The 26,499-nt window shown below is 44.9% G+C and overlaps 1 protein-coding gene across 2 annotated transcripts in view; it reads left to right on the forward strand.

Moving 5' to 3' along the window:
• ADGB (androglobin) overlaps positions 1-26,499 on the forward strand; it is a 509,594-nt gene that overhangs the window by 211,037 nt on the left and 272,058 nt on the right. For both annotated transcript variants that reach the window (XM_077283074.1, XM_077283075.1), the window contains exons 14-15: positions 12,501-12,531; positions 15,049-15,196. In XM_077283074.1, the coding sequence (XP_077139189.1) occupies positions 12,501-12,531; positions 15,049-15,196 (179 nt within the window). The remainder of the gene's footprint in view (positions 1-12,500; positions 12,532-15,048; positions 15,197-26,499) is intronic.

The following is a 26,499-nucleotide window of genomic DNA, read 5'->3' on the forward strand; positions in this document are numbered from 1 at the left end:
GATTGGAAATCAATGTCTGTGTCCAGTTGGGGTTGTCAGGGGGTACATGGTGACGTTCCGTTGTTGTCAATTTCTCCTTCTACTCCTTCTGAAGTCCCTGAGTTTTTGTCGGATTACCGAGATGTATTCGATGAGCCCAAATCCAGTGCCCTACCTCCTCATAGGGATTGTGATTGTGCTATTAATTTGATTCCTGGTAGTAAATTTCCTAAGGGACGACTTTTCAATTTATCTGTGCCGGAACACGCCGCTATGCGGAGTTATATAAAGGAGTCCTTGGAGAAAGGGCATATTCGCCCGTCGTCGTCACCGTTGGGAGCAGGCTTCTTTTTTGTGGCCAAGAAGGATGGTTATCTGAGACCTTGTATAGATTACCGCCTTCTCAATAAAATCACCGTCAAATTTCAGTACCCTTTGCCGCTACTGTCTGATTTGTTTGCTCGGATTAAGGGAGCTAGTTGGTTCACCAAGATTGATCTTTGAGGGGCATATAATCTTGTGCGTATTAAACAGGGCGATGAATGGAAAACAGCATTTAATACGCTCGAGGGCCATTTTGAGTACCTGGTGATGCCATTCGGGCTTTCTAATGCTCCATCTGTGTTTCAGTCCTTTATACATGACATCTTCCGAAAGTATTTGGATAGATTCATTATTGTATATTTGGATGATATTTTGGTCTTTTCGGATGATTGAGAGTCTCATGTGAAGCAGGTCAGAATGGTGTTCCAGGTTCTTCGTGCTAATTCTTTGTTTGTGAAGGGGTCTAAATGTCTCTTCGGAGTTCAGAAGATTTTCTTTTTGGGTTTCATTTTTTCCCCTTCTACTATCGAGATGGATCCTGTTAAAGTTCAGGCCATTTATGATTGGACTCAGCCTACATCTGTGAAGAGCCTTCAGAAATTCTTGGGCTTTGCTAATTTTTACCGTCGCTTCATCGCTAATTTTTCTAGTGTTGTTAAACCGTTGACTGATTTGACAAAGAAAGGTGCTGATGTGGTGAATTGGTCCACTGCGGCCGTTGAGGCTTTTCGGGAGTTGAAACGTCGTTTCTCTTCGGCCCCTGTGTTGTGTCAGCCAGATATTTCGCTCCCTTTTCAGGTCGAGGTTGATGCTTCTGAGATTGGAGCAGGGGCTGTTTTGTCTCAAAGATCTTCTGATGGCTCTGTGATGAAGCCATGTGCTTTCTTTTCTAGAAAGTTTTCGTCTGCTGAGCGTAATTATGATGTTGGCAATCGGGAGTTGTTGGCTATGAAGTGGGCGTTCGAGGAGTGGCGACATTGGCTTGAGGGAGCCAAGCATCGCGTAGTGGTCTTAACGGATCACAAAAATCTGACTTATCTCGAGTCTGCTAAGCGGTTGAATCCTAGACAGGCTCGATGGTCGCTGTTTTTCTCCCATTTCAATTTTGTGGTTTCATACCTTCCGGGTTCTAAGAATGTGAAGGCCGATGCCCTTTCAAGGAGTTTTGTGCCTGATTCCCCGGGAGTTCCTGAGCCGGCTGGTATTCTCCAAGAGGGGGTAATTCTGTCTGCCATCTCACCTGATTTGCGGCGGGCGCTGCAGGAGTTTCAGGCTGATAGACCTGACCGTTGTCCAGCAGAAAAACTGTTTGTCCCTGATAGATGGACTAGTAGAGTTATCTCTGAGGTTCATTGTTCGGTGTTGGCTGGTCATCCTGGGATTTTTGGTACCAGAGATTTGGTGGCTAGGTCCTTTTGGTGGCCTTCCTTGTCACGGGATGTGCGTTCTTTTGTGCAGTCTTGTGGGACTTGTGCTCGGGCAAAGCCCTGCTGTTCTCGTGCCAGTGGGTTACTTTTGCCCTTGCCAGTCCCGAAAAGGCCTTGGACGCATGTTTTCATGGATTTTATTTCAGATCTCCCTGTCTCTCAAAGGATGTCGGTCATCTGGGTGGTTTGTGATCGCTTCTCTAAGATGGTCCATTTGGTACCCTTGCCTAAGTTACCTTCCTCCTCTGATTTGGTTCCACTATTTTTCCAGCATGTGGTTCGTTTGCATGGCATTCCGGAGAACATCGTGTCGGACAGAGGTTCCCAGTTTGTTTCAAGGTTGGCGGTCCTTTTGTGCTAAGATGGGCATTGATTTGTCTTTCTCTTCGGCTTTCCATCCTCAGACAAATGGCCAAACCGAACGAACTAATCAGACTTTGGAGACCTATCTGAGATGCTTTGTTTCTGCTGATCAGGATGATTGGGTGACTTTCTTGCCATTGGCTGAGTTCGCCCTTAATAATCGGGCCAGTTCGGCTACTTTGGTTTCGCCTTTTTTTTGTAATTCTGGTTTTCATCCTCGTTTTTCTTCTGGGCAGGTTGAGCCTTCGGACTGTCCTGGTGTGGATTCTGTGGTGGACAGGTTGCAGCAAATTTGGACTCATGAAGTGGACAATTTGACATTGTCCCAGGAGAAGGCTCAACGTTTCGCCAACCGCCGTCGCTGTGTTGGTCCCCGACTTCGTGTTGGGGATTTGGTTGGACTCCGGTGTTGGTCGAGGGGGAGTTGAAGTATGTGGTGGAGAAGATTTTAGATTCTCGTATTTCGAGACGGAAACTTCAGTACCTGGTCAAATGGAAGGGCTATGGTCAGGAGGATAATTCTCGTAGATTTTAGATTCTCGTATTTCGAGGGCGAATTTCCAGGTTTGGTCACCGGGTGCTATCAGGGCTTTCAAAATATTAAAAGAGTGTTTCATGTCTGCTCCCATTCTGATCCAATCTGATCTCCAAGAACCGTTCATTGCGGAAGTGAATGCTTCAGAGGTCGGAGTAGGGGCAGTTTTATCGCAGGGGCCCAAATCTCTAACCTGCATCCAGACTAACCTGCATCTATTTGCTTTTTTTTTTTTTTTTTTTTTTTTTTTTTTTTTTAAATGTCCATCTGCGGAAAGAAATTATGGTGTTGAGAATCGGCAGTTACTTGCTGTCAAATTTGGCTTTGGGTAATGGAGGCATTTTTTGGAGGGGTTTGTTCATCCAGTTACTGTTGTCACTGATCACAAGAATCTAGCTTACATTGAATAAGTTAAAAGGTTAACTCCTAGACAGGACAGATGGTCCTTGATTTTCTATAGGTTTAATTTTTTGATTATGTTCAGGCTGAGGTTTAAAAATTTAAAAGCTGATGCATTATCTTGTAGTCTCGGTTTAGTTTCTCCTCCAGAACCTCCACATTCCATTATTCCTCTGGATATTATTGTTTCCATGGTAACCTCGGAATTGGAAGAGGAGATCTGTAAAGTCCAGTCATTGGCTCCTTCTGCTATTCCAAGAGTCCAAATTATTTTTGCCTGTGTTCTTAAAGGGAACCTGTCACCCCCAAAATGGCTGGTGAGGTAAGCTCACCGGCATCAGGGGCTTATCTACAGCATTCTGTAATGCTGTAGATAAGCCCCCGATGTTACCTGAAAGAGGAGAAAAAGAAGTTAGATTATACTCACCCAGGGGCGGTCCCGCTGCGGTCCGGTCCGGCGCCTCCCATCTTCGTTCCATGACGTCCTCTTCGGGTCTTTATGCCGCGGCTCCAGCGCAGGCGTACTTTGTCTGCCCTGTTGAGGGCAGAGCAAAATACTGCAGTGCGCAGCCGCCAGAAAGGTCAGAGAGGCCCGGTGCCTGTGCTACAGTACCCCCCTATATATCCCCTCTTTTTCAAGCTCACAAGAAATCTCTCCAGGAGGAGAGGGGCATGGATGTTTTCCCTAGGCCCCCAGGACCTCTCCTCAGGACCAAACCCTTTCCAATCCACAATAAAAAAAAGGTTTTTCCTCTTAACCTCTTGGTGGCCAGAATGTTCTCTACCTCGAAAATGTCTTCAGTGCTAACTGGAGCAGGAATGGTATCAGGATCTTTGAAAAAAGGACTGAGGGCAACAGGCTTGAGGAGAGGCACAAGAATGGTATTGGGAACTTGGTTTCCTCCCAGATTTCAGAAAAACACCTCACGTGGAATTCAACAGCAGTAATATCAGAAGTGGTAGAAACAGGGAATGGAATATTGGGATGTTGACCGCAGACCACAAAGAATGGAGATTTGGCAGAGGATTCGTTCACATGGTTATTGTATGAGAATTCAACCAAAGGTAAGAGTTCGGACCAGTCACTGTGGTGGGCATTGACGAAGTGCCGGACAAAGTTAGTCAGGAGTAGTGTTGAGCATTCCGATACCGCAAGTATCGGGTATCGGCCGATACTTGCGGGTATCGGAATTCCGATACCGAGATCCGATACTTTTGTGGTATCGGGTATCGGTATCGAAACAACATTAATGTGTAAAATAAAGAATTAAAATAAAAAATATTGCTATACTCACCTCTCCGATGCAGCCTGGACCTCACCGAGGGAACCGGCAGCGTTGTTTGCTTAAAATGCGTGCGTTTCCTGCCTCCCGCGACGTCACGGCATCTGATTGGTCGCGTGCCGCCCATGTGGCCGCGACGCGACCAATCACAGCAAGCCGTGACGTAATTTTGAGGTCCTGGAAGCTTAATTCTAGGCATTCAGGATTTTAAAATTACGTTCCGGCTTGTGATTGGTCGCGTCGCGGTCACATGGGCGACGCGACCAATCACAAGCCGTGACGTCACGGGAGGCAGGACACGCGCGCATTTTAAAAATTACGTCACGGCTTGTGATTGGTTGCGTGCCGCCCATGTGGCCGCGACGCGACCAATCACAGCAAGCCGTGACGTAATTTCAGGTCCTGAATGCCTATTTCTGCATTCAGGACCTGAAATTACGTCACGGCTTGCTGTGATTGGTCGCGTCGCGGCCACATGGGCGGCACGCAACCAATCACAAGCCGTGACGTATTTTTAAAATGCGCGCGTGTCCTGCCTCCCGTGACGTCACGGCTTGTGATTGGTCGCGTCACCCATGTGACCGCGACGCGACCAATCACAAGCCGGAACGTAATTTTAAAATCCTGAATGCCTAGAATTAGGCTTCCAGGACCTCAAAATTACGTCACGGCTTGCTGTGATTGGTCGCGTCGCGGCCACATGGGCGCCACACGACCAATCAGAAGCCGTGACGTCACGGGAGGCAGGAAACGCGCGCATTTTAAGCAAACAACGCTGCCGGTTCCCTCGGTGAGGTCCAGGCTGCGTCGGAGAGGTGAGTATAGCAATATTTTTTATTTTAATTCTTTATTTTACACATTAATATGGATCCCAGGGCCTGAAGGAGAGTTTCCTCTCCTTCAGACCCTGGGAACCATCAGGAATACCGTCCGATACTTGAGTCCCATTGACTTGTATTGGTATCGGGTATCGGTATCGGATTAGATCCGATACTTTGCCGGTATCGGCCGATACTTTCCGATACCGATACTTTCAAGTATCGGACGGTATCGCTCAACACTAGTCAGGAGCTGATTGACCCCCTCTACCAGGTCATTGGATTGAGGATGGTAGGCTGATGAGAAATCCAAAGTGACATCCAATAGCTTGCAGTTGGCCCTCCAGAAGCAAGAAGTAAACTGAATGTTGCTATCCAAGATGATATGGAGTAGACCATGGAGGCAGAAAATTTGTGGAATAAACTTCTCTGCAAGCACTGGCACGGATGGTAGACCGGGCAGTGGAGTGAAGTAAGCCATCTTGGAGAAACGATTCACCATCATTCAGATGACGGTACAACTAGCCGATAGTGGAAGATCAGTGATGAAATCCATTGCAATATGTTGCCATGGAGCAGAAAATATCTAACTGGTCCGAAGCTGTTTAGGAGATGAACAGGCAGAGAGAAAATCCGCAATATCCTTGCGCAAGGTCGGCCACTAATAGTGTCAGGAAATGAAGAGAGCCATTTTCTTTTGTCTGTCATGGCCAGCCAACTTAGATGAGTGACCCCAGAGAAGGACCCACTTCCTATCCTGTTCAGCAATGTACACACGTGGCCAAAATTGGTGGTACCCCTCAATTAATGACAGAAAAACCCACAATAGTCTTCTGTGGAAGCATGGTTGCAAAGCAATGTCTGACTTTCATTTGTTCATTTTCATAGATTTTTTTATTATTACTTTTGGCAGATTCAAGTTATTTCTGTGACCATTTTGGGTTTTTCTGTCATTAAACGAGGGGTACCAACAATTTTGGCCACGTGTGTAAGTCTTTCCAGAGGGGAGATGAGACAAATCCAATGAAGTTACTGTAATTATTTTGGAGGGCTCAATAATGTGTTGAGACCCCTCCTCCTGATCGGAAGACAGAAGCGATCTGGAGAGTGCCCCTGCCTTGAGGTTCTTATCAGCTGGCCGGAAATGGAGAGTAAATTTGAAGCTGTCGAAGAACAAAGACCACCTGGCCTGTCGTGATTAAGCCATTGTGTGAACTGCAGATAGGCTAGATTCTTGTGCCAGTATAGATAGCCACTGGATGCATAGCCCCTTCTTGATTGCTAGCAGTTCTCGATTGCCAATCGAGTAATTACATTCTGCAGCAGAGAAGATCTTGGGAAAGAAGTCGGAGGTCACCATGTGGCTGGGCAAAGACTCCGGCCCCTTTGGATGAAGCATCTACCTCCAGAAAGAACTTCTCTTTCTTGTTTCTCCTGTTTTTTGCTCATGTTTAGTTGTATTTGTCTATATTTGCCCCCTTTTCACATGTAAAGCGCCATGGAATAAATGGTGCTATAAAAATGTACTAATACATAATAATAATAATAATAATTGTCCGGACAATGCAGCACAGGAGCTGAGGAGAAAGCCTGTTTTAATGATACAAAGGCACGTTCAGCCTCCGGAGTCCATTTCTTGGGATTGGCTCCCTTGCGGGTCAGGGCAGAAATAGGAGCAGTCCGGGAGGAGAAATGGGGGATGTACTGCCAGTTGTAATTCACAAATCCGAGAAATTGCTGAATAGCTTTCATATCGTCTGGATGAGGCCACTTCAGGAAGGTGAAGACTTTCTTGGGATCTATTTTCAGTCCAGTCTCTGAGATAATGTATCCAATAAACTGAAGAGCAGTCTGCTCAAAGATGCACTACTCATATTTGGCATACAGATGGTTTTTCCTTACTCTCTGAAGAATATGGCTAACATCTCTGCGATGTGAAGACAGATCGGAGGAGAACACCAAGATATCATCCAAGTACACTACTATACATGAGTAGATGAGATCCCAGAAGATGTCGTTCACCAGTTTCTAAAAGACTGCAGTTGCATTACAGAGTTCGGCACAACACGATACTCGTAGTGACCATCACAGGTATTAAAGCCCATTTTCCAGCTCCCTGTTGAATTCAGATCAGGTTGTACGCCCCTGAAGGTTGAATTTCGTGAAGACTCTGGAACCTTTAAGACGATCAAACAGCTCGGAGATGAGAGGCATAGAATATGTATTTTTTTAACTTTATTTTAGTCTCCTATAGTCGATACAGGGTCGAAGTGAACCGTCCTTTTTTACAAAGAAGGATCCTGCTACAGCTGGGGAGGAAGATATCTGGATGAATCCCATATCAAGATTCCCTTTAATATATTCGGACATGTGTCAGGTCTCAGCCTACGACAGGGGGTAGATTCAACTTTGTGGAGGGGATGCACCTGGAAGGAGATCGATAGGATAGTCATACAGCCTATGAGGTTGTAGTGCCTCGGCTTCCTTCTTGTCAAAGATGTCAGCGTACGTCCAATATGGTGTGACAAATGGGAACAAGGCAATTTTCATGCCATTCCGGTCCAACAGAGTACTTCTCGGTATTTCCAGTCCAAGACAGATTGGTGTCTCTGCAGCCATGGCAGACCTAGTTGCAGATGGTGAAATCTCAATATCTTACTGAAGGCCTCTAGAAAGGACTGTAGGTTCAACACAAGAGGATCTCCTCTCTCCCATAATGGATTAAGCCATGCCAGAGCCTCGCCATTGAGATGAAACATGAAGAAAGCCACTTTGGATCGATCCGAGACAAACTGATGAACCAAGAGTTCGAAGTGCAGCTTGCACTGATTGATGAACCCCCGACATAGGTCAGGTTTCCCGTCATAGCATGGAGAATCAGACAGATGGTGTCCGAGTCCAGGAACATAGCTCACAGGCTGAAGGGTCGTGGCCGGGCTTATCATCATATCAAGGTGGTTGGTCACAGTTCGCAGATAGGAATGTATGTTATCCTGCTTTTCCTTTTGGCGGTAGACCTCCTGGTACAGGTCTGAAATAGAGGAGGCCTGAGAACCAGAGGATTCCATGGCCTGAATAAACTGTAACAGGAGTGGTGGGACCACTGTGTCACGGTCTGAGGAGAGCCTGGAGTGGCATGACTAGGTGAGCACCTGACTTTTCACTAGAGCCCCTGATGGTGGGTTAGACTTGGCTTCCGATGAACACCAGGTTCTACTTCAGGACAGACCTCGCACGTATAGCGGCTGACCCCCAGGTGACTGGAAGCTGGAACGGCTCAGTAGGAGGGTACAGCTGATACAGGCAAGAGCATAGGGACCATGGATGCTGATGGGTATGGCTGGTATACAGAAAGGTAGTGGCAAGTTCGAGTTAGTACGGCTGGTATACAGATGAGCACTATTGGCAGGTGCGGAATGGACCTGCTGGTATACAGTTGGGCACTGGCAGCTGCAGAATGGACTGGCTGGTATACAGATGAGTCGTGGCAGGTGCATAGTGGACCGGCTGGTATACAGATGAGCACTGGCAGGAACAGAGTCGACCAGCTGATATACAGTTGGGCACTGGCAGGTGCAGGCTGATACAGCTGAAATACAGATAGGCAAGCAAGTGTGGGCAGACAGGTACTGGAAAGGTAGACTGACTGACTGGTACTGGGGAACATGACAACTAGCAAGCATGCTAAGGGCAGACTAACACGTTGCTCAAGCATCTCCATGTTGGAGGTGACTTAAATAGTAAGGGTCCCCCAGCTATTGGCTGGGGACACTATAGGCATGGCCACTTTAAGAGTGAGTTAGCGAATCTTAAGCACAGCGCCTGGGCATTTGTGTGCCATGTACGTATCCTGAGTAGCCACCACCAAAGAAGCAGGTAGTGCAGTGAGTGAGCCGGTGTCCCTGCCGGGGAAGAGGATCAGCGTGCGGGGATGCCAGCACTACACAGAGACACTCCCCAGGTTGTTAATTTCTCATATTGTAAGGTTACATGGGATACTTCTTAATCTGATAGGGGAGTGCAATTTGTCTCTAAATTCTGGAGAGTTTTTTGTAGTAAACTTGGGATTGACTTGTCATTTTCTGCTGCCTATTAACCTGAAGCCAATGGTCAGACTGAGAGGACAAATCAATCTTTGGAACAAAATTTAAGGTGCTTTGTGGCAGCTCGACAGGAGGACTTGTCTTCGTTTTTATCTCTTGGAGTTTGCTTTTAACAGTCAAATAAATCAATCTACCAGCACCTCACCATTCTTCTACAATTATGGTTTTCATCCCCATTTTGCTGAATTTTTTTGTAGGATTAGTTATGATGAATATCTTAGGGTGGGTGTCGCCATACAGAGACTTGGGGATGTTTGGAGGGAGGTTTCAAAAAATATTGGGACTGCTCAAAAGGTCGATAGAAGATGTTCGGTGGGTCCTGTGTTTTAGGATTGGTTGTGTCGTCTGAAGTTGGGTCCAATGTTTATTGGTCCATATGAGATCTTAGAGATGGTCAATCCGATGGCATTCATATTACTGCTTTCTCCATCCCTTTGCATTACTAATGTTTTCCATAAATCCCTGTTAAAGGAGGTTGTCCCTTCGGCCTTGTCTCCCTCATCTCTTCCTCCTCCAGTTTCCGTCTGCAGTGGCTTGGAGTATGAGGTTCAGAGGATTTTGAATACTCATAGGGTTCGTAATTCCCTCCAATTCCTCATTCACTGAAGGGGATACGGAGCAGAAGAGAGATTCTGGGTCCCAGCTCGAGATGTGAAGGCTAAGCAGTTAGTCAGGACCTTCCATGTAAAGTTTCCTGGGAAATCTGGGGATATGGTGGCTCCCATAGAAGAGGAGGTTCCAGCTCTGTGTATGGGATGCAATTACTAACATCTCAACCATCCAATCTGTTACAAGGGCGTGTTGAAGCTGTCAGTACTTTGATTGATAGCTCAGTCGTCCAGTCTGGTGCAGGGGTGTGCTGAACTTTTGGTATGGTGAGTGGGAGGCGCTGGCTGTCTCCAGATGTGATTGCCAGGGTACTTAACTGGGATGTTTCTCCTAGACCTCTGACAGACGTGCATTGAGCTACTGTGTGGTTTGTTCTCTCTGTGCCTTGCATTCTGTTTGTTGATCTTTCGTTGCCTTACCTTGCAACTCGCTCTGACCATCTCTCTTTTTAATCCCTTCTGCTCTGATCCGTGATCTCCTGCTATTCTGACCTCGGAACGTTACCTGACTATGCCTTTGTGTCTTCCTTCTGTTTATGATGTACCCTCCTGGCCTGTGACCTTAGACTCCCTGACTGTCCCTTCTCATGGCTTGTCTGTGAGAGGTGACTCAGCGTTACATCTACCAGCTCAATGCTAACCACTGTACATCTTCGCCCACATAACTGATTGGCAGCTTTCTGTTTACCTGTGCTTAGGCAGAAAGCTGCAAATCAGTAGTATTGGCATGGTTATGCAGAGCTCATGTGAATTTTTAAAAACTACAAGAAGCAGCCAAGTAAGTGACATATTATTGGAATCAGGGTCTCTGTCTCTACATTATGCTGCTCTCAGATTAGGTGTAAAAAACTGGTAACAGATTCCCTTTAACAGCAACGTAAAGTTTTTATTTTTCACAGGAGATTAATTAGCTTTAAGTGCAGTTATAAAAAAAATTTAATACGAGATCTAAGCTGCAGTATGTACAGTAGAACAGAAAGCTACCAGTCATATCAAATAATATGCAGGTCTCCTCTAATTCTGTATACGTCACTTATATCCTAGGAATAATGTGCCCAGACAACCATCTCTTATCCTTAATGCTATTCAGACATTCATCATTTCTATTCTGCAACAGACACTACATCCTTGAGCTGTCATTGAGTCAGAATATGTTACTTGCAAGATAGCTCTGTGTTTCCCTACATGAAGAGGATATACCGTATATATTTTATTATGTTTTTTAAAATGGAAATTTGTAGTTTGAATCTTAGTGCCTTGTCGAATTAGAGATGACTCATGTGCTGCTTGAATTTTATGACTCATATGTGGTGACACTTTGTTTTGTAAATGACAAAGCTGCGCTTGCTACTTCATTGTGTCACATATTCATTTAACATGAGAGCTAAAGACGGTATCCCCAAATTGTTCTTTTCCTTTACATCACTGAAGGCTAGATTCATTTGATAATTAATGAAAAAATAACTTAGATTTTATTAAATGCTCACAGGCAAGCTGGAAGGGACAATTTTTTGCTTCCACTGAGTTTCATTAAATTAATTACATTGCTGAAATGATATAGGAATTAATGTTATAAAATTAAATATGAATGCATAAATTATAATTATTGGTTTAATAAAGAATGAGTAAATAACAAAATACACATTAACAATGTATTTTTCTAACAATAAATGCTTGTAAGACATTGTGAAAACTATTCTATGTGTGTGTTTCTAGCATGAGATGCTTCCTTTCGAACAGAGGTCTCAAACTAAAATGGGTCCAAAAGAAAGGTAAAAGGCGAGGAATTATGGAAATCACAGGATAGATGGATAGATACAGAGACGCTAAATTAGAATATCATTACCAAGTTAATTTATTTTAGTTCTTCAATACGAAAAGTGAAACTAATATATTATATAATCATTACAAATAGAGTGATCTATTTCATGTGTTTATTTCTGTTAATGTTGATGATTATGGCTTACAGCCAATAAAAACCCAAAAGCCATTATCTCAGTAAGTTAGAATACTTTATAACATCAGCTTGAAAAATGATTTTAAAATCCGAAATTCAAGAATTCAGGACACTAAGGCTAAGTTCACATGTTGCGTTTTTGTTGTGTTTTTTATTGCAAATTTTAAGCTGCGTTTTACAGTACCAGCAAAGTCTATACAGTATCAGAAATCTCATGCACACACATTGTTTTTTTCCTGACTGTTTTGGAAAACTGCTGAGTTTTTGCAAACTGCAGTATGTCGCTTCTTTCATCATTTATTCAGCGTTTTTGCAGCTTTTTTCACCCATGGAAAGTAATGAGTAGGTGCAAAAACGCAACAAAAAACACAGGTATCGGGCTGTGCTGTGTTTTTGAGGCAAAAACCTGAAGGAAGTTGTTTCATGAACTTTTGGGGGTACTAAAGTTTATCAGCATGCACAGGAGACAACAAAAACACAGCAAATATGGAGCAAAACCTGCATTTTGTAAGTAGCTTCTTTACTGCCAAGAGGGCAGGTTTTGCCTACGGAAAAAAAGCAGCAAGAATGCAACATATGAACATAGCCTTATTCTGTATTTCAAAGTTATCTTCTGTGTTGTTCATTACTTTCTCAATTGTCAGGCACTGTTGATCTTATATAATGGTTGATGCTTAAAGATAAAAACTATTTTATGCCCACAGGTAAACTCTTCACTTCAAGAAAACATAACAGGTAAATGAACTTTTCTATAGAGTTTATTTAGCTTTGTTCTGCTGTTTGTGCTGGTGTAATGTGGTTTGGTTACTTCAAGTTGTTTTTGCATTAGGCTATGTCACATATTGTCTCAACAAAAATCCCAACCAATGGACTTAGAGGGATAAAGAGGCATAAACATGAATATCAGTTATATACCATCATAAGCATGTGGCAGTTTTAACCCAAAGTTAATTGGTAATATTAATTAGCACATGTAAATGTTATTTATCTCCAGTCCTCATAGCACTGCCAAGCCACAGCTAGTGATAGTTTACACTTTGCTACATCTATTGAAAACCCTTTGTTTAAACTTTAATTGAATTCCTTTTAAAGGGAACCTGTCACCACCTCAGGCGTTTGTAACTAAAAGAGCCACCTTGTGCAGCACTAATGCTGCATTCTGACAAGGTGGCTCTTTTAGTTATGCTCCCTGCACACGCTGAAATAAACGCTTATAAAATGCTGCCCCTCATACCCTGAAATCTTCCCGGGGTGGGTCTTTCCCCCTTATCAGACGCAGCACAGCCGTCACTCCGGGCCTGTGCGTGCCGCCTCCTCTTGCTTCATTAGCATCCCTGGCGCCTGCGCTGTAAGTATTTTTTTCCAGGCATGCGCAGTTGCGCTACCCTTCGAACTTACAGCGCAGTTGCCGGGGACGCTAATGAATGAAGAGGAGGCAGCGCCCGGAGTGACAGCTGTGCTGCGTCTGATTAGGGGGGAAAGACCCACCCCGGGACGATTTCACGGTATGAGGGGCGCATTTTATAAGCGTTTATCTCAGCGTGTGCATTGAGCATAACTAAAAGAGCCACCTTGTCAGAATGTAGCATTAGTGCTGCAGAAGGTGGCTCTTTTAGTTACAAACGCCTGAGGGGGGTGACAGGTTCCCTTTAACTTATTCCTAATAAAATATTGTATTTTATGATACGCATATTTATGCCTCTGTATCCCTCTAAGTCTATTGGTTGGGATTTTTGTTGAGTCTTTATCAATGAGGTTACATTATTATTATTATTATTATTTATTATTATAGCTCCATTTATTCCATGGCGCTTTACATGTGAGGAGGGGTATACATAATAAAAACAAGTACAATAATCTTAAACAACACAGGTCACAACTGGTACAGGAGGAGAGAGGACCCTGCCCACGAGGGCTCACAATCTACAACTTACATTATACTTTGTGTGCACTTATCTGATAAATATGTTCACATGTTGCAGTTTTGCTGCTTTTTTTTATTTCCAGACAAAGCCTGATCCCTTGGCAGTAAAAAAAACCTGCACATTTTTTGCCGCATTCCTTGCTGACTTTTTGCTGCATTAACCAGAATCCTAAAGTTCATCTTTGCTTCCACCATACAAGCATAAACAATACAAGGTGTTAGGCCACCAAAGCTGGATGTATATGAACATTTTTTAATATTTTTACACAAAAGGGCAATTTGATCAAATTATTTGGGGGCCAAAGTTTTTTTTATGTTTATTAGGTATTAGGTGGTTTTTTTTTTTTTACTTTTAACTCATGTCATTAATTTAATTATCACAAATGTAATTAAATCATGCTTGTAGTGTGAAGAAACAAAAGGAAAGCTTACAAAAATTAAGTGAAAATTACATTACAATAAAAAAAAATAAGATACAAAAGTGACGATACTAACACAGTATGGTATATACCTAGGGAAATCTAAAAAATAAATGGGTTTCACATCCTGCTGTACCTGATAGCAGCATTTTTGCTGCGTTTTTGCACTTAGTCATTGCTTTCCAGGAGTGAAAAAACACTGCAAAAACATTGAAAGAATTGACATGCTGCAGATTTTTAAAAAAATGTAGAAGTTTTCCAATTCAGTCAAGAAAAATATGACCTCTCATAGCTTTTTCTGGTACTGTAAAAAAACTGCTCTTAATTTGCTAAAAAAATGCAGCAAATGCTGGCACATTTGCTGAAGAATCTGTCTGAGAATGATGTATCATACCCTCATAAGTAAGGACACATTCAGTATTTGGTCAGTGTTTGGCCATGGGCACACATTCAGTATTTGGTCAGTGTTTGGCCATGGTCACACATTCAGTATTTGGTCAGTATTTTACATCAGTATTTGCAAGCCAAAATCAGGAGTGGGTGAGAAATAGAGGAAAAGTATAATAGAAACACGTCACCATTTTGATATTTATGGCCCACTCCTGGTTTTGGCTTACAAATACTGAGGTAAAATACCGAACAAATACTGAGGTAAAAGGCAACATTCACAGGATCAGTATTCGGTTAGTAATTTAACTTAGTATTTGTAAATCAACACCAAGAGTGGATGATAAATACAGAAGTGGGTGACGTGTTTCCATTATACTTTTCCTCTGATTGTTCCACTCCTGGTTTTGGCTTACACATACTGAGGAAAAAAACTCAACGAATGTGATCATGACCTAAATGTTATCCGTCATCAGATTGTGAATATTTGGAAACAAGTGTTTAATAATGTCTTTGTCTTAGATGGCTCCAATGATGCTATGGCTGGTGATGATCACACAACAGATGGGTTCGGTCAAGCACCCAATGTCATTGAGAAAGAACTGTTGGAAATAAATAAAGTCACAAAGCAAACTTGGATGGAGTTTTCTGACTTTGGCCGTTGTTTCCAGTATGTTGCTCGCTTCTTTACTAATAAATGTGATGTACTCCTTTCCTGTTCTTGTAAGCAGTCATGGTTAAAGGGAATCTGTCACCCTCGGGACATATATGACCTATTAATATGGGCATACAGGTAATAGAAATGTTACACTAGTCCTACCTGTATACCTCATATTAGCGGTTTTGTTGCTGAGATATGTTATATTCTGTCTTTATGTTAATTATTTCTTACAGGCTCCGGGGCATACGGTGCCTGGAAGAAATCCCTGCCTCCTGTCTTCAGTGTAATACTAGACCCTCCCATCAGCATCAGTTATGGCCCTGGAATCCTGCACCTGCGCCCTGCACTCCCTCAGAAATACGTAACTCATCCTCCCTTCTGTGGGCACTGCATTCAGGGATCTTCTGCACAGGCAACTTCCACTCCAGTGACCTCTGGTGGGCGTGCCAATAAGGTGCTCTCCCCACTTCCTCCTTGCATAGTCATCATTATGTACACATAGTTCCTAGCGATGACTGTTCAGGAAGAAAGTGAGGATAGCACTTTCTTAGCGTGCACACCGGAGGTCACAGTGACTCGCCTGCAGAAGATCCCTGAATGCAGTGTCCATAGAATGGAGGATAAGGTATGTATTTCTGAGGGAGTTAAGGGTGCAGGCGCAGGATTCCTGGGCCATAACTGACATGCATAGGTGGGGGGTAGTATTGCAATGAGGACAGGAAGCAGTGATTTCTTACAGACACCTCACACACCCCAGTCTGAAAGAAATCATTATCATAAAGAAAGAATATAACATTTCTCCACAACAAGAATATTAATATGAGGCATACAGGTAGGACTAGTGTAACATTTCTATTACCTGTATGCCCATATGAATAGGTCATATACGTCCCGGGGGGGGGGGGGTGTTGACAGATGCCTCCTAATAATAATGGCTTGCCAGTGATACTTAATAATGCCCATGTTTATTATGTCTAGTGTATCTGTCTTCACTGATCCTATTTGTGGGGATCCCTCCTTTGTCATCCATTCTGTAATTATTTTTATTTAATAAAAATTAGATTGGAGGGAAGATCAAAAGGCAGAGCCAAAAGACAGAACTCATTGTTCTAGTACCTGATTTTCACTGGAAATACAGAGATACTCAGGACAGCAGAGCACACAAAGGAGTCAGTTTCTCTGATATTCTTTCAGTTACAGTTCATTGACTCAGTTACGAAGAAGCTACTGTAAAATCTGAAATTAAGTAATTGCTGAAAATGAAGTGTGATGTTTGAATGTTAAAAGAGTTATATCTTTCACCTTTTTCCCAAGAGCACTTATAATGTGTTTATTAGCATTGTCATAATTATAGTACCGTATTTATAATCATAAAATAAACCACTTACAAAATAACAAGTACAGAAAAAGTAAGCAGAAGGCGTGTATACGGTACATTAGTCAATTTTTCAAAAATAAATTGTTCTGTTCCTCCAATTAAGAAACATCTTAGAAGTTCAGATCCATTGTGATACATACAGGTAAATGAAGAGCCCTCCCTATTTGAAGTTCAGTGGTGGAAAAAATTCATATGTTCATATACATAACTAATGTTGTTATGTACTGAATGTAAACGTGAGAAATTTGCTCTTTTTTTCCTGCCTTGTTATTATGTTACTTGTGAAACCTAACCCCTAAAGAGGGAGGGCTATTATAATTAACTGTATGTATAATTTCTTGGTGATTCTTGTACAGGAAAAAACAGTACTGGTGAAATTTGTTGTCTGTGTCCATGTGCCTGTCATGTTGGACGCTGTTCACACTAGGGCGTCCGACACACAGCAGTAATTCCTCTTACGTCCACTACACGCTCAGTGACATTGGCTAGACTTTATCCAGCTTGCTCAGGGTTAATCTAGCTGGTAATTTGGTTGGAGGCTGGGTCACGCCCACGGCCTTTAAATAGTTGTGCTGGACTTTGGGCGTCGCCGATTATAGCTTGTGTCTTGTGCCTGGTGATCTCGGTCTGGAGTGGTGGTCTAGGAGAAGAAATATCGTATCTGGTGGTGTATTATCCTTTGTCATATTCCTCCTTCCTATATATGTATTTGTTTTGCCCTGTGCACATTATAGTGTATTCCTGTGTGTCTGCGGCGAGGTGCGTTTTTCTGTTTTCCCTGTCTGTGCTTTCTGTGGGGATTGGTGTGTGGTCTCTTCACTGGGTGGCGGGTGGTGGTTTCAGCTTAGGGCTGAAACAGGAGACAGGGTCAGGCCTGGCGGCCCAGACATGCACACCTTTAGTGTAACTTCTGGGAAAGGGACAGACAGGGTTTCCCTAGCCTGAGGGATATCGCAGGGGCCCGGGTAACCAGCCTTAGTCTACCCAGTACTCCTGTGACATTATAATCGGCCCAAAAAAAAAAAAAAAAAAGGTGGGGTTTTTTATGTCATGGATCCCATGACTTCCATAACCCGCCAGTTGGAGGCGCTGTCCTTACAGGTCACAGAATTGAAGGGGGCAGTTCAGCAACAGGGTCTTGTGGTGTCTAATGTGCAAGTGGAAACTGCAGGTAGAGTTGCAGAGCCAAAAATCCCTTTACCTGAGAGGTTTGCTGGGGAACACAGTAAATTTGTTGTTTTCCGTGAAGCTTGCAAATTATATTTTCGTATGCGCCCGCTTTCCTCAGGTAATGAGGTTCAGCGTGTGGGCTTGGTTTTGTCGTTACTGAACGGAGATCCCCAAGCATGGGCGTTTTCATTACCTTCTGATTCAGCTGCATTTAACTCAGTGGAGAATTTTTTTTCTGCTCTTGGACTCATCTATGATGATCCTGACAGATTGGCTCTAGCAGAATCTAAAATACGCGCTCTCCACCAGGGGGAGCGATTGGCGGAGGATTACTGTTCTGAATTTCGTCGCTGGGCGGTGGACACACAATGGAATGACCCGGCGCTGCGGAGTCAGTTTGTTCATGGGATTTCGAGAAGGGTTAATCAAGCCCTTCTGATGTATGAGACTCCTGCTTCTCTAGAGTCTGCCATGAGTCTTGTTGTCCGCATTGATCGCCGTTTGCGTCAGGGGGCGCTAGAGACGCCGCCTATAGGGGAGGTCGTAAGTGCACGTGAAGTTGCTGCAGGTGAGCCCACGGAGCCTATGCAAATCGCAGGGGTGTCACGTCAGCAAGCCCCCTCGCTCAGGAAGCAGGGAGCCTGTTTTTGCTGTGGTAAAAAGGGGCATTATGTAAATGCTTGTCCTCTGTTTTCTAAGAAAAGCGCAACGGCGGAAAACTACTAAGCTCAGAGGGTGTGGAGAAGGCCAATCTGAGCTTATGCATATCCTCCATGGTGGTCTCTCAATGTATGCTTCCTGCCAGAGTTATGGTCGCTGGCAGAGAGCTGCCAATCACTATTTTTGTGGATAGTGGTTTGGCCACTAATCTCATTGATGAGGAATTTGCTCTCACGGCCGGGTTCACGGTCGAAAAATTGCCTCATCCTATCCAGGTGGTCACCATCAATGCTACCCCTCTCCCACAGGAGGAGATTACTGAGTTTGTGGCTGAGGTGAAACTCCACATTAGGGTCCTACATTCTGAGCAGGTTACATGTAGGGTGCTCAGTAATCTTCCTGCACAAATAGTTCTGGGTTTTCCATGGTTATCTATGCACAACCCAGTTATTGACTGGAAAACTCAGGACATAATTCAGTGGAGCGGATTTTGCCAGGAGAATTGCCTGGCCACATGTGTGTCTGCTGTGACTCCAAGCATTCCTGAGTCACTTATGGATTTTGAGGATGTGTTCTCAGAGAAGGGTTGCTCAGAATTGCCACCACATCGCCCCTATGACTGTACTATTAGGTTTAAACCAGGGGCCAAATTGCCGAAAGCTAGGATGTTCAACATCTCTGGTCCTGAGAGGCAAGCGTTAAAAGACTACATTGCTGAGAGTCTGAGCAAAGGGAACATCAGGCCTTCGTCCTCGCCGGTGGTAGCTGGGTTCTTCTTCATTAAAAAGAAAGATGGCGGACTACGCCCGTGTCTGGATTTCAGGGAGTTAAACCAGATTACGGTTCGTGATCCATACCTTATGCCACTGATACCTGATTTGTTCAACCAGGTGGCTGGTGCTAAGTTGTTTTCCAAGCTTGACCTCAGGGGGGCGTACAACCTCATAAGAGTCCGTCAAGGTGATGAGTGGAAGACGGCTTTTAATACTCCTGAGGGTCATTTTGAAAATTTGGTGATGCCATTTGGGTTGACAAACACGCCTGCAGTTTTTCAACATTTCATAAATGATGTATTCTCGCATGTTCTGGGAAAATTTGTTATTGTGTACCTAGATGACATTCTCATTTATTCATGCGATCGTGATACTCATTTAGAGCATGTGAGGCTGGTGTTACAGCTACTCAGGGAAAATAAGCTCTATGCTAAACTTGAGAAATGTGTATTTTCGGTTCAGGAGTTGCCTTTCTTGGGTTATATTGTGTCTGCTTCAGGGTTTAAAATAGACGCCGCTAAGGTGCAAGCGGTGCTGCATTGGGAACGGCCTGATAACCTAAAAGCACTCCAGCGGTTCCTTGGGTTTTCCAACTATTATAGAAAGTTTATCAAAGATTTTTCTACCATTGCTAAACCGCTTACTGACATGACGAAAAAGGGTACCAATTTCTCCACCTGGCCTCAGGCTGCTGTGCGCGCATTTGAATTTCTGAAGAACAGTTTTGCTTCGGCCCCCATTGTGGTGCAACCGGACGTATCAAAACCATTTACTGTGGAAGTTGATGCATCTGAGGTTGGAGTGGGGGCGGTGCTGTCACAAGGCTCATCCTTGGGCGAGTTGCGTCCATGTGCCTACTTTACTAAGAAGTTGTCGCCCGCCGAACGTAATTACGATATTGGCAACAGGGAGTTGTTGGCTATCAAGTTGGCTTTTGAGGAATGGTGACACTTCTTGGAGGGGTCGGTCCATCAGGTTACAGTGATCACCGTCCATAAAAATCTGCTGTATTTGGAGTCAGCCAAGCGTCTGTCCCCCAGGCAGGCTCGCTGGGCATTGTTTTTCACGCGGTTCAACTTTTTTGTTATGTACCGACCTGGGTCTAAGAACACTAAGGCGGATGCTTTGTCCAGGTGTTTTCCGGGGGGAGAACCTCGGGAAGATCCGATACCCATCCTCCAAAAGGGTGTAGTGGTCTCGGCTCTCACGACCGAAGTTGAGGCTGAGATTGCCGAGGCTCAGGAGGAGGTACCACCAGAGCTTCCCATTAATAAATCATTTGTACCACTCCATCTTCGCCTAAAGGTGTTGGTAGAGCATCATGATGCTGTCCTGGCTGGCCATCCAGGGGTTAGGGGTACCTTGGAGTTGGTGTCGCGTCGGTTTTGGTGGCCCAAAATCCGACAGGACGTGGTCTCATACGTATCAGCATGTACCACGTGGTCTAGGGCTAAGATGTCCCGCTCTCATCCTGCTGGCACACTACATCCTCTCGGGGTACCCAGTAGGCCATGGACGGAGATTTCCATGGATTTTATCACAGATTTGCCCTCCTCTGCTGGGAACACGGTCATTCTGGTGGTTGTTGATCGGTTCTCAAAGATGTCGCACTTTGTGTCTTTGCCTTCGTTGCCCAACGCTAAGACTCTTCTCAGGTATTTGTGCAGGAGGTGGTCAGACTTCATGGGGTCCTGTCTGACATCGTGTCTGATAGGGGTACTCAGTTTGTGGCAAAATTTTGGAAAGCTATTTGCTCACGGCTGGGGATCAAGTTGTCGCATTCTTCTGCGTTTCATCCTCAGTTAAATGGTCAAACCGAGCGTATGAACCAGAATTTGGAGCAGTACTTACGCTGTTTTGTTTCTGACAATCAGGAGGAGTGGTCGACGTTCCTTCCTTTGGCTGAGTTTGCTATAAATAATCACCATCAGGAATCGTCTGGGGAGTCCCCGTTCTTTTGTGTTTACGGGCTCCATCCTCAGTTTTGTACTCTGCGTCAGGGGGGTTCTACTGGCGTCCTGGAGGAGGACCAGTTAGGAGCACAACTGGCATCCGTGTGGAGGAGAGTGACACAGAGCTTGCTAAGCATAGGTGCAAGGTACAAACGAGTGGCTGACAGTAAACATGTGACAGGTCCGGACCTGAGTGTGGGTGACTGGGTGTGTTGTCCACAAAAAACATAAAACTCAAGATTCCATCCTTGAAATTGGGTCCAAGGTTTATTGGTCCATTTAGGGTTGCCGCCATCATTATCCCGGTAGCCTACCGTTTGGCGCTCCCTACGGTATATAAAATACACAACGTGTTCCACAGATCTTTATTAAAAAAGGTGGTGGGTTCTGTGGACACGGCGCCTATGCCACCTCCAGTCTTGGTGGATAGCAATTTGGAGTTTGAAGTCTCCAAGGTGGTTGACTCTCAAGTAGTGCGCCGCACATTAGAGTACCTGGTACATTGGCGTGGTTATGGTCTGGAAGAGAGGTCCTGGTTACCAGCCTCGGACATACATGCGGACCGGCTGGTTAGTATGTTTCACCGCCGCCATCCGGACAAGCCGGGTCCTATAAGTCGTGAGGGCCCTGGGGTCCCTCGTAGAAGGCGGGGTACTGTCATGTCGGACGCTGTTCACACTAGGGCATCCGACAGACAGCAGTAATTCCTCTTACGTCCACTACACGCTCAGTGGCGTCGGCTAGATTTTTTCCAGCTTGCTCGGGGTTAATCTCGGTCTGGAGTGGTGGTCTAGGAGAAGAAATATCGTATCTGGTGGTGTATTATCCTTTGTCATATTCCTCCTTCCTATATATGTATTTGTTTTGCCCTGTGCACATTATAGTGTATTCCTGTGTGTCTGCGGCGAGGTGCGTTTTTCTGTTTTCCCTGTCTGTGCTTTCTGTGGGGATTGGTGTGTGGTCTCTTCACTGGGTGGCGGGTGGTGGTTTCAGCTTAGGGCTGAAACAGGAGACAGGGTCAGGCCTGGCGGCCCAGACATGCACACCTTTAGTGTAACTTCTGGGAAAGGGACAGACAGGGTTTCCCTAGCCTGAGGGATATCGCAGCGGCCCGGGTAACCAGCCTTAGTCTACCCAGTACTCCCGTGACAGTGCCATCTGTATGTGGCATTCGTGTGTACGTTTGCTGTCCGTGTGTCACATCTGCGGTACAGTTCGTGCTAATCCCAGGCGCCTGATGCTGAAAGCAGCTCTCATCATTTAAGCTTGGAGTCCCTGTGATTAGCACAACCAGGCGACAATGATGGGAGTTGTCTTCAGCACCAGCTGTGTACCTCCTGTGTAAAATTAAGAATTAAATTAAAAAAAAATCAAGGTTGCTCCTGCGTAACTTTCATAACTAACAGAGGGAAAGTCCATGGCTGGGGCTGATATTAATAATGTGGAAAAAGGGACAATCTCTGAAAAAGTTCCCAGGCTATTATTAACAGCTCACAGGTGTTTGCTTAGCCTTTACTAATAAATTTATGGGGGACCCCAGAAATGACGTAGAGTCCCCCTATAAATTCAAACTAGCAAAGGCTAAACAGACAGCTGTGGGTTGATATTAATAACCTGAGAAGGGGCCAGAGATTTTGTCCCCCTCCCAAGCTACGAAAATCAGCCCTTAGTAGCCCCAGAAATGGCGCATCCATCAGATGCACCAAATCTGACTCTTAGCCTTACTCTTCCCACTTGGCTTGTCGTGGTGGCAAGTGGGGTAATATTTGTGGGGTTGATATCAGCTTTGTATTGTCAGCTGACATCAATCCCAGGGGTTAGTAATGGAGAGGTGTCTATAAAATGCCCCTATAACTAACGCCATAGTTACGGTAATTTGGAAACAAACACTCTGCAAGAATAAAATTCTTTATTTTAAATAAAAAAAACTGTTTTACACATTTATTTAAAAATAAACAACAAAGTTATATTCATCTTAACTCCTAATCCATTGAAGCCCATGTGCCCTGTAAAAAAAATGAAAATAATAAACAACCATATCTTTCACCTGTCAGACGTGAAGATAATCCTCCGATGCCCATGTACCCTGTAAAAAAAACAAGCAAAATAAAAAAAATATCCTTTACCTGGCCAAAATTAATATACCGTATATACTCGAGTATAAGCCGACCCGAGTATAAGCCGACCCCCCTAATTTTGCCACAAAAAACTGGGAAAACTTAATGACTCGAGTATAAGCCTAGGGTGGAAAATGCAGCAGCTACTGGTAAATTTCAAAAATAGAAATAGATACCAATAAAAGTAAAATTAATTGAGACATCAGTAGTTTAAGTGTTTTTGAATATCCATATTGAATCGGGAGCCCCATGTAATGCTCCATACAGTTTATGATGGGCTCCATAAGATGCTCCATATTAAAATATGCCCCATATAATGCTGCACAAATGTTGATTATGGCCTCATAAGATGCTCCATACAGATATTTGTCCCATATGATGCTGCACATGGCCACATAAGATGCCCCATACAGATATTTGCCCCCATATAATGGTGCACATGGCCACATAAGATGCCCCATGCAGACATTTGCCCCATATAATGCTGCACATGGCCCCATACAGATATTTGCCCCCATATAATGGTGCACATGGCCACATAAGATGCCCCATACAGATATTTGCCCCCATATAATGGTGCACATGTCCACATAAGATGCCCCATACAGATATGTGCCCCCATATAATGCTGCACATGGCCCCATACAGATATTTGTCCCATATAATGGTGCACATGGCCACATAAGATGCCCCATACAGATATTTGTCCCCATATAATGGTGCACATGGCCACATAAGATGCCCCATACAGATATTTGCCCCATATGCTGTTGCTGCGAATAAAAAATAAAAAAATCACATACCTCTCAGGCCCCCGCCCCTTGTTATATTCACCTGCTCCGCGTTCCTCTATGGGAGGTGGAGCCGCATATTCATTACTGTAAAGAGCGATACCATGTGACCGCTCACTACAGGAAGAAGCTGCCGGTGCCGGGGAAAAGACGTGCAGGGAACGCGCCAGGAGCAGGTGAGTGTTATTACACAGCTCCCCCTCCCCTGCCGACTCCTGCGTATGACTCGAGTATAAGCCAAGAGGGTTACTTTCAGCCCCAAAAAGTGGGCTGAAAATCTCGGCTTATACTTGAGTATATACGGTAATCCATACTGTCCAAAACCTTAATCCATCTCTGCGACATCTGATTTTCAAAATGAATGGTGCCACGATGTTATGTTCACGATGAAAATCAGGATACAATGAGCTGCTGCATGCGCAGCTTCAGTGACGAGCGGTGACGTCATAGAGGTTACCACAGGTCACTGAAGTCGTGTTCCCACTGGCAGTTCACTGTGAGCGGCCCGATGAACTGCGGTGACCTCAGAGCCTTCAGCAGCCGGCGCCTGGGAATAGCATGAACTGTGCCAGCTGCTTCCCAAGTGCCGGTATGTGTCACGTTGATGAAACATGGAAGTCATCCGTGTGTCATCAGTGTTTAAAATTTTGTGAATGGGCATGTGAAGGGTGCTGTAGCATGGCTAAGGGTCATATAATCGACGGGAGGTATGAGTCACAGAGATGGCTTGCCTCTGTGATATAACCCGGAGTGTTTTCTTTAATGTGCATAAGCACTAAGGACTAAGCACTAAGTTTAGTACACTTGGGTCCGGGTTATGGGTAGCTGTGAGAGATGGGAGGGTCTGGCTACCCATATACCTCACCCCTGGGTAGGGTCATCACCATACCTCTATATGTGTTTGAGGACCTGCGGTGATGTCAAGACCACGTGACTAATTATGTGATGGGTTCCAGGGTATGGTTATAGCTATATAATGTAGGCTACTGCTTAACACAGGACCTGTATGTGGGGAAGTGGAAGCCTCCAGTGTGTGTTGAGGCTCCAGGACTGAGCCTGAAGTATTGGACACTTATACTTTCTTTTGCCTAATATTAAGGCTATTTGTTGTTCTGTTTTGTGTTGTGGGTTTGTGAAGCTATAAACCCTGTGAACTTTTAAAGGAATGTGCCTCCTGATTGTCACGCGCTTCACCTGAGCGAGTACAACCCCTACAATTGGTGCTAGACGTGCGGGCAGCGTTTCGAGCAGAGACGTGAGACTGTTACTGCATGTCCTGGGTCAAGTCTGTAGCAAGCCAGCAAGCATTGCCGGAAAAAATGGAGGACCTGCTAAAATACTTGGTCCAGTCGCAGTCACAGCAGCAAGAGAACAACAGGCTGTTATTGCAGCAGATACACCAGAGCCAGCAAGAGCAAGGGCAGCAGATGCAGCTTCAGGCAACCACCATCCAGGGCAGGACGAGTGCCCCAACCCCAGGTCTGGATGATGACGCCATGATGACGCTCCCTGCCGAGGCCAATACAGACTTGGGTTGCCCATGGTGATCCCTGGAATGCCGATGAACTAATCGGACTGGTCGAGAGGCACCAGGGGATAGAAGACTCCTTGGGGAGGCAGCCCATTCCATACTGGGGGTCCCAGCAGGGGGCAGAGTCCCAAAAAGGGGTGAGGTGTCCAAGGTCAAAAGGGGCGGGGGAGGTGGTTCGCAAGGTCCCTACGGGATGTTATTTGCTGGAGGTGCCTCAGGCCAGGACATATAGCTGCCTGTTGTCTCTAGACCATCGAGCAGATGGACTGCAGCATGGGACGTCGTAGTTCATACTATGCATATCCAGCCTGCAGTGTGAACTTTCCACCCAACGAGGGGCCTCAAGTGTGTCCCTTGAAGGTGAATGGTCGAGCAGTAACAGCGCTGCTAGACTCCAGCAGCTTAGTGACCCTTGTGAGGGCTACTTTTCCTCTCAACCCACTCCCGGGGAAGAAGGTTGGCATTCGATGCATACATGGTGATGCAAAAGACTACTCTATGGCCAGAATGGACATTGAAATTGTGCATGGCACTGAGTCCCATGAATTCGGTGTCATTCGGGACTTATTGCACCCTATAATCATAGGCCAAGATTTCTGTTTGTTTTGGGATCTGTGGGGAAAGGGTTCTGAGGTCGCTAGCAAGAGTAGGCAACCAATGAACCGTAATAATGTATCGCCACACCCAGCGGCAAACCGGTTTCCTTTTGGTGTCTTAGTAGGGGATGAGGAGAAAGTGTCCTCTGTATCTGACATTCCAGAGTTAGGGGTTGTCAGTGAGAATTTTGGGACTGCCCAACATAGGGACCCAACTTTGAGGGAAACCTTTAACAATGTCATCATCATTAATGGGGTTGCACAGGAGCCGGGGGCGGACACAAGATTTCCCTATTTTATGGTGAGTGGGGAGTTGTTGTACCGGGTCACAAAAATAAGGGAGG

This window comes from Ranitomeya variabilis, chromosome 2 (genome assembly GCF_051348905.1).
Source record: "Ranitomeya variabilis isolate aRanVar5 chromosome 2, aRanVar5.hap1, whole genome shotgun sequence".
NCBI lineage: Eukaryota > Metazoa > Chordata > Amphibia > Anura > Dendrobatidae > Ranitomeya > Ranitomeya variabilis.